The 8,914-nt window shown below is 34.5% G+C and overlaps 1 protein-coding gene across 1 annotated transcript; it reads left to right on the forward strand.

Moving 5' to 3' along the window:
* LOC109226812 (mitochondrial import inner membrane translocase subunit TIM14-1-like) lies at positions 1-5,224 on the forward strand. Its single transcript, XM_019391680.1, has 3 exons — positions 1-136; positions 1,959-2,137; positions 4,710-5,224. The coding sequence occupies exons 1-3, from the start codon at positions 134-136 to the stop codon at positions 4,864-4,866; spliced, it is 339 nt and encodes a 112-aa protein (XP_019247225.1). The 5' UTR covers positions 1-133; the 3' UTR covers positions 4,867-5,224.

Genomic DNA, 8,914 nt, shown 5'->3' on the forward strand with positions numbered 1-8,914 from the left:
CTCTTCTCCCCCATTTTCTGTTCCATCTTTTGTTGCTTTTCAGAGGCAAAACCCTAACAGGAAAAGGTGCCATGAGCTCATCTTTGTTCTGAATTCTTCTTTAAGCCCTTAGGAGAAAAGCCCTCTGCAGAAAATGGTAATGAATCATTTTTTGCTTTGAAAGAGAAAAGATTAAATTTTTTATCTACATGTTTTTCTCATACATATCTACTTAGCTAGAATTGCTAAGTAATCGTCCGATTTACTTATTTATTTCATGCGATTCTTGATTTGGGTTATCGTTCGTAAGATGATTTATAGTTTTTTATGTATCTCTGATTTTTTCTGCTAGTTGTGTTGATAAAGTTTGAAGCTTTGCTTTTGCCCCCATATGAAATTCGAGTTTTATCTGTTAACTTAGATTAATTATTGCTTAATTATTGCTTTAGGTGTTCTATACTGCCTAAGCATCTTCTTTTTTTCATATCATTTCTGCCGACTCCAACTAGCTTGTGACTGAGGAGTAGTTCTTTTTGTTTACTCCCAAGTTCACTCTTTTTTGCTGTTGTCTGTTTAAAATATCTTTGCAGTGTAATTTTTGGATCTCCACTATTGCTCCCAAACACAAGCAAGAGAGATTTGAAATTTCTCTCTGTGTCATTCTTCGGTTAGGTTTGGTTTAGATAATATTTCCTTTCCCTTTGAGATAATTCTGGAATTATTAGGGCGCTCTAACCCAATTGGAGAAAAAAACGCTCCGAGAGTGGGTGGATGAAGGGGACAGAGAAAGGCCCTCATTTGTGGGAAGCAGACGAGAGGGCTCTTAGTGTTTGAAGAGAGTGTTGAGGTTGGATAGTATCGTCCTTGTGCCCATTTGTATTCATATAGTGTCTTCATATTTGCTGTTAGCTGTGGGTTTACTCTTTCGTTGTAAATTCTCCGCTTATTCAACTAGCTTGGGATTAAGGAGAAGTTATTGTTGTTTACTCCCAAGTTCACTCCTTTTTGCTATTGTATGTCTAAAACATCTATGTTGTGTAATTTTTTTAATTCTAGTATTGCTCCCAATCCCAAGCAACAGAGATTTGAAGTTTATGGAAGTGTCATATTTCAGTTAAGTTTGGTTTAGATCATTTTCCTTTCTATTTGAGATAACTCTTGAATTGTTAGGCCTCTCTAACCCAATTGGAATAGAAAAAGTTCCGATGTGGATGAAGGAGATGGAGAAAGGCCCTCATTTGTCGGAAGTAGATGGGAGGGCTCTTGATATTTAAACTTGAAGTGGGATATCATCATTTTTGTGCCCATTTGTGTTCATATAGTATCTTCCTATTTGTTGATGGATGTGTGTTTTCCCTTTTGTGTTGTAAGTTGTAGGTGCTTCACTTGCATCATTTGCAAGATACTTTCTATTTGTTGTTAAACTTGTTTTACTTAGTTTGTGATGTATCCTTTGGAATAATAGTTCACATGCATGTTTCACATTCTAATGTTTAGTTTCCATATTCTTTTACTCACTTTCACGCAGTTCTTCATTCTTTTCTGTCTCCCTTCAGTTTCATTTTTTCCACATATTATCCCCAAGTATTTTGCCTTATATATATGTCAGATGTATTACATGAATTTTAAGCAGCAATAATAGTAGCCCAAGGGCCTTGCTCGAGTGGTAAACGTGCAATCCGTGATGTGTGGCTTAAGCTCACATCACGAGTTCGCACCTTGCTGCATGCAAAAGTATGGTATTTAAGTGGAGAAGGGTAGAGGGGCAGGCCCGTTATCCCTTGAGCTTTGAACAATGTGCCAACTGGTTCTCACGAATTTCTTGATTACCAAAAAAAATTTAAGCAGTAGTGTAATTGTGTAAACAAGCTGCTTCTTGCGTTTGATGTGGTTTAAATACACTGGTTATTTTCCTTCTCGAGAATGCACTGGTTATTTTGTAGCGATTATAATTGAGATCATACTTATCTGTGCATCAGACGACACCATTGATAGTGGGACTGTCTGTTGCTGCTGCTGCATATGCTGGAAGGTATGGCATCCAAGCTTGGCAAGCATTCAAGGCCAGACCACCCACTGCAAGAATGCGTAAATTTTATGAAGGAGGTTTTCAGCCTACAATGACGAGGAGAGAAGCAGCTCTTATTCTCGGAGTAAGGTATGTTCTGTCATTCTTGTTAAGGCATGGTGGGATTTCCAATGTCTAATGTGCAAAATCATCTTTCGTGAAGGCCTCGTATTTTTTCAATCACAAAGAACTTGATTTTGCAGTATGTACATTTTAATCTGATATGGCCCCAGGGTTTTCGGTCTAATGGCAAGAGCATAGCTTGTGATGTGTGGCTAAAGCGCGTGTCAAGGGTTCGAACCTTGCCGCAGACAAAAGCCTTTTTAAGTGGAGAAGGGTAGAGGGGCGGACCCATTATCCACTAAGACAAAAGACTACCCTATGACACTGTCAATATCTGTACCTTAATTGTATCAACATTGCTATGACTTAAGCAATGATCAAAAGTTGTAGGATGAAACCTATGTCAAAGTATGTTTAGTATTCTTTATCTTTGGTTCAATTTCCCTAAGTGAACAAAAGCTAGTTGTCAGCCTACATTTGCGCCTTCATTTTGTTTCCTTGTCTTATTCAGGCAGTATTTCCCATACTTAATCATAGAATACATTACAAGTCTGAAGATGCTCATTATTTGCATAGATGAGGAGATTGTTTATGGTTGTTTTGATGGTACTGCATTGATGTAGATATATCCGCAATAATTTTATTGCTGCTATAAGAGATACTAACATTATAATGACTATATGACAATTAAGAGTAGTGTCAATGTGTCCCTTGCTAAAGGATGCAGATATACTTTTTCAAAAAAAAAAGGATGCAGATATATGGTGAAAATAAGTTTTCCATCGTAGATTTTGAACATTTTTTTATTTTCTTATTGCACATTCATTATGACCACTCTAATCCATGCTAATAATGGCTATTTATATTAATAAGAGAAATGTCAATTTATATCCCTTACCATGGAAGCAGTATTGAAGCGATGCAAATACTGATGAAAATTGAGTTCTCTTTAGTGGATTTTGGAGATTTGTTATTTTTTCTGCACAATCATATATACCATTCTAATAAAGTACTTACCAAAAATAAATCCTAGTTAGCATTATTTATTACTCCCTCCGTCCCAATTTATGTGATGCAATTTGACTGACTGTTGAAACTTGCAGTCTAAAACAAGAGATAAATATTTGTGTGGCTGGAAATCATCTCATTAAGGGTAAAATTGGAGTTTAAAATTAAATTATTTCTAAATATAGAAATGTGTCATTCTTTTTTGACAAGCTAAAAAAGAAAGTACATCGCATAAATTGTGATCGAGGGAATATTAGTCTTATAAAAAAATATTGCTCTCTTGATCTCAATTTATATGACATTCTTTCATTTTGGTATGTCCACAAATGTTGACACTATTTCTCCGATAATATTATTTTTTACAACTCACAACTTCAACTATTTAAATTCATTTAACTTTCAAAATCTAAACTGTTATGTGATGTTTTCTCTATTGAACTTCTCAATCATTTACTTAATATTTTCTTTAAGTAATAGGTAAGTATCTTTGTTAACCATACACTAGCCTTCCACAACTCACATCTCCTTTGTTAAACGTAATTAGCGGACTAGCAGTACTTGTGCATTCTTGAAATTCGGGATTGGAATAAGCTAGAGATGTTTAATCGCAGTTGATCTATAAGAAAGGCCCCTCTGAATGACACACTTTTTTAAGCCATCTGATATCCGATACAAATTAGCCCGACTACTCCGGATTCACGTCGCATAGGGCCCTTTAAAGGGGGACCGCGCTTCCTACCATTAATTTTTTATTCCCAGGACTCAAATCGAGACTTCTAATTAAGGGTGGAGGAATGCCATTCATCACATCACATCCATTAGTGGTGAAGGATTAACTACTCAGTCTTTGAAACATGATTCATAGGTGTATTAAATGGTTAATAGCGTAAGTATGGTGGTTCATCATTTGTCTTCTTGGTCAAGTGTTCTATGAGATTGACTCATTGACATTAGTTTGACATGGTTCCTAAGTAAAAAGCTATGCTTTTGGAACAAGTCAAAAGTGCATGCTGGTATCAGGTTTTGATGCTTTTGCACTGAAGACAACTATAGGGACTCTTTGAGATAAAGGCGACAAGACCCTTCTTTCCCTGTTTCCTTTGCATAGATCATATAAACAGTAACATTTGTCTTCTTTTAGAAAGCCATATTTTTTTCATCAGGATTATCTGAGAAGGTTATATCAGATGCTTTTTTCTCTTATTATATCATGATGAGATTCCACTAGTACTTTGTTATGTATGAGGAAATGGTTTGAGACACGAGATGGGTAATCTTTGCTTTCAAATCAAAATGCAGCTTTTAGTACAATATATGGGCAAATAACATATTTAATTAGTTTCTTATTATCCCTCAGGTTTCATCTCCTGACTTTTGCTCTAGTATGCTTTGTCGCCTATCTCTCCCCCCTCCCCGTATTAGGCTTGTGGTTTGGTTGATTGTAATAATATATACTCCCATACTTGTTTAAGTGGAGAAAAGTATTATCAATTCTTTTTCCACCAAGTATGTTCACATTCAACAGATAAGAACTGCAGGAAGATTCTCTGCTCTTTTACTGAATTGATTTCATTGGCATCAACTTCAACAGGGAAAGCACGCCACCAGATAAAGTGAGGGAGGCACATAGGAAAGTGATGGTAGCCAACCATCCAGATGCAGGGGGCAGCCACTACCTTGCTTCAAAAATTAATGAAGCAAAAGACATATTGACTGGAAAGACTAAGAACAGCGGTTCTGCGTTTTAATCTCAACTGAGTCTCCTTGTTGCTTTAGAAGTTCCAAATCATAGTTTAACTGGAGGACGGAGGCCGACCATGCTTTCTGGCACTAGACACTAAAATTTTGAGTGGAAGTGGATTAATTCTTTGGACCAAGAATATGTATATTAGTTGGAGAAGGCAACATTTGTCAGTTGTGCAACATCACTGAATGTGAAGAAGCTTAATGGTGTATTAAGCTAATATGTACTTTATTAATTGATGACACAGTTCATGGTTGAAGTTTGTTTCTTCTTTGTTAGGATGCTGGAAACAAGCATATGTGCTGAATAATCAGATTATTATTATACAACCCTGATAGTACTGAATACTTCCATTATCTTTACAACTGCTTTGACAGCCAGAGTGTCCTGTAACTTAATCCATTTTTAGAAGTGATTCCTGCAATTAAGAAAATGACTTTTTCAGATCTCTTATGTGTAAAAGTAAAACTCCATGTGTAAAATAAGAGGTAGGGTCAAATTTGGCTGCTATACTAATTTGAAATCAAGTAATTTTGCCCATTAGACTTTTGATTAAGTATTATGCCACCTTTATATAAAAGGCGAGCGTTAACATGAGAGTAATTCTAAATCATAGTCTAAAATTGAGGAGTAAATTTTGAACATTTTTCTAAAAGAATTTGGACCGGTTTCATGCTGTAGTTCCCTTAACGACAAGGACATACATACGAGATGATTTGCTTAAGGCAAGGGTATAAATGGATCAAAAATAAAATAGAGGATAAAATTGAGCAATTTTGAAATTTGAATGTTATCGGGCAAAATCGTACCTTTTCCTGATAGATAATGACTGTTCATTCACTAAACCTGGACCTGGTTAAACCGGTCATTTGACGGTTACTCTTAAGTCTTAACCAAATTAAGAGCTCCCGTGTGTGGAAATATGTGGACCAAAAGCGCACAACTGTTTTAATTGAAGATTAAAAATGTTTAGTTTGAAATTAAAAGGACTAAAATTAAAATTTGCTAAAAACGGGAATAAGAAGTGCAATTACCCCTTTACCCCTCGCGCAACTTCCTTAACAGTAAATTCATTTTGTTTCGTAGGAAATCATTTACTCAGGCACTCCTTTTGTATGTGTTAGCATTATCATCTGACGATAGTTTCACAAATTCTGACTAGATCTTCATAAATTTGGTTAATTAATTATTTGACCCCAAAAAAATAAAGAACAAAAATCTGTGGTTTAAGTTTAAACAACCAACTGACAGTGAAAGATAACTTATATAATTAAACAACATATACAATAGGCACATGCATGTGTATTTTATGTATTTAATTAAAGAAAATAGTTGTTCAAACTAATAAAACCATAAAGGTGTACAATATGCCTAAAGAAAGATTACCCCCATCTTTACCAACTAAGCTTTACTAAGATATCACAACTTCCAGAATAAATTAGGTACGATATATACATGCAGATACCGAAATATGTACACAAAACATCATGCATTTACGCAGGGTCTGGGAATGGCCACACACCAAGAAAGTGTAATGTAGGCAATCTACCCTGATGCAAATATCAATGGCTGATTACACGGCTCAAACCTGTGACCTATACAGATACTGAACAAAATGGTTTATTCGCATTCGATATTTGAACTAAATTATACTATTAGTTTATCATGATTAAGTGATAAAATGAGGTAAAAGGTATTCATCATAATTAAGTGGTAATTTTTTTAATGCAAATATATGCAATGCATTTGTTAGTTTGACATACTTAATAGGTACACTACAATTCCTTAGAATCAAAGGGAAAAGCCCTAAAGAATAGATAATGCCAAAACCAGACAGCTCTATACTTTTTTTTTTTTTTTTTGGTCACAGCTCTATACTTTCTTGTACACATGCAAATGCCTATGTAGTACTTATAATGTTTTGATTTCGACAGTCATTTTGCAAAATGTTAGGTTGTTTGGCCTAGAAGTAACATCACTTATCAGGTTGTCCCCTTTAATTAACAATAATTTGGATTTATCTTTTGTATTATTATACCATGTCACATTTCAGGGTCCAAATCATTAACTGGCAAAAATGGTTTGGAGAGGTGCGTGGATAAGTTCCTTAATTTATTTTCTCAAAGTAATTTTGTTTTGAAATATATGACGTTTTAAAAAAAATAAAAATTGTTTTTTTTCCAATTCGTCCCTATTGCTTCAATTATTGAAGTATTAATCAAGCAAAACATTTAAGAGAGAAACAAAAGATTTTAGATAAATATTAATTTTATGATTAAGCCTATTATTTTTTTTAAATGTGTATTTTTAAGGTGAAGTAGAGTGTATTTTCACAACAAACTTGAATAGACTTCATAAATTTGGTTAATGAATTAAAAAAAGGAAAATCCTTTTTTAAAACCTTGATAACTAACTGAAAATGAAGCATAATTTATTTAAGAAGATACAAGTTAGGTACATCATACATGCATATTTTAAATATTTAACTAAAGGAAAAAGTTGTTCAGAACTAACAAAGAAAGTCCTTTTTCAACAAACAGGACGCTAGATAACACAAATTAGGCTAAATACAGACCTTGAAATGAACTCTATAAACAAGTGCAACCCCTTCTGCGCCAACTCTTTATCTTTAATTTGTTGGAGTTATGGTACATTAGAATCAAAGAGACAACTCTAAAGAATCTTTTACCACGTAGCAAAACTCCAAAACCAAAACAGCCAGAGGCAGACCTATGCTCGAAGAGGAGGGATTATCGGACCCCATTAACTTCGATACATTTTTTAAATATATAAGTGTTTATGTTATAAGAGTCATATATTTTACTTGGAACCCCTAAAATCGAAAGTTCGATGGGAGCACTGATTGACCAGGACGTTCAAGTGCCTTTGTCACCTTCAAATCTTGAGTCCGCTTCTGCAAACAGGCCTAATCTTCTTGCACACATGACACATGCAAATAAATTAAATTACATGTTTTTGAGTTAACAATTCATTTTTCAATATGTTAGCTAATTAGTTTTGTTGGGTTGTTTTAAGCTTGTTTTAGCTTAAAAGAGGGAGAATGGGAAATGGAGGAAAAATAAAATATTTGAGTTTCCCTTCTTGACAAAGGGATATTGTCTCATATTGAAAGAGGAAAAGACTTTTGATGGATATATACAATTGCTCTTCTTCTAGCTCTTAAAGAGTTAAGAAGAAGGCAAGCCTCGCGCCATCGTCTTCGTCGCTCGCTCGGCTTGGCTTCGGATTTGGTCGATTGATTGATTGATTTTTCAGACCAAATTTATTTGTTAATATTAAGATCAACGTAATATTATTTTAATCCAAATTGGCCGTTTTTATAACGAAAAATTAATTTTCCTCCGCTCTTTGAATTCCTGTTTTATTTTGCATAAATAGCCATTTATGTAATGGCCGTTTTACGTGAACAGTCATGACAGACCTTCTGAAGAGTTGCACCTCTTCATTTTAACCCAACCTGTTGGCTATAAATAGCACACTATTCCCTCAGATTTTCCATACGAAATTTCTGAGTTCTCCTCTTCCTTTCTGCATTGTTTTTTTATAAAACAATCAACGTAAGTGTGATTTGCTGCCGCCATTTGTGTTCGTTGAAACACTGGGGTTTGAAGTACCGCTACACCAGTGTGTAATCCGTTCTATCCTTGGAGAAAATAATCCGCAATCTCGGGTACTAGGAGGGGATTAAGTTCCTTAAGAAAACACTATGAATTCAGTGGGCTCGAATTAAATTATGTTTCTTCTACATTCTGTTTATACGTTATTTTTCCTTCTCCAGAATTATTTAACAAATATAGTATACTAACAAGCTTAAGGAACTTAATTATTTTCTATATTTGTGTTATACTCACGTTTCTTGAGACTAAAACCTTTGTGGTTTTCTATTCCCGTTTTGGAGACTAAAGCCTTCGTGGTTTTCTACTCCATTTGTTTACTTTAACGTATATTCTGTTATATATGTTATTTGGAGATTATAATCCTAGCAATTTTCTACTCCGTTATAGATTAAAATCTACGTGATTTTCTAATCC

This window comes from Nicotiana attenuata, chromosome 6 (assembly GCF_001879085.1).
Source record: "Nicotiana attenuata strain UT chromosome 6, NIATTr2, whole genome shotgun sequence".
Lineage (NCBI taxonomy): Eukaryota > Viridiplantae > Streptophyta > Magnoliopsida > Solanales > Solanaceae > Nicotiana > Nicotiana attenuata.

What these genes read in the sequence shown, in the direction of transcription:
- LOC109226812 (XM_019391680.1), top strand. An exon ending in GCTCTTATTCTCGGAGTAAG is followed by an intron (nt 2,138 to 4,709) that starts GTATGTTCTGTC and finishes CAACTTCAACAG; the next exon opens with GGAAAGCACGCCACCAGATA.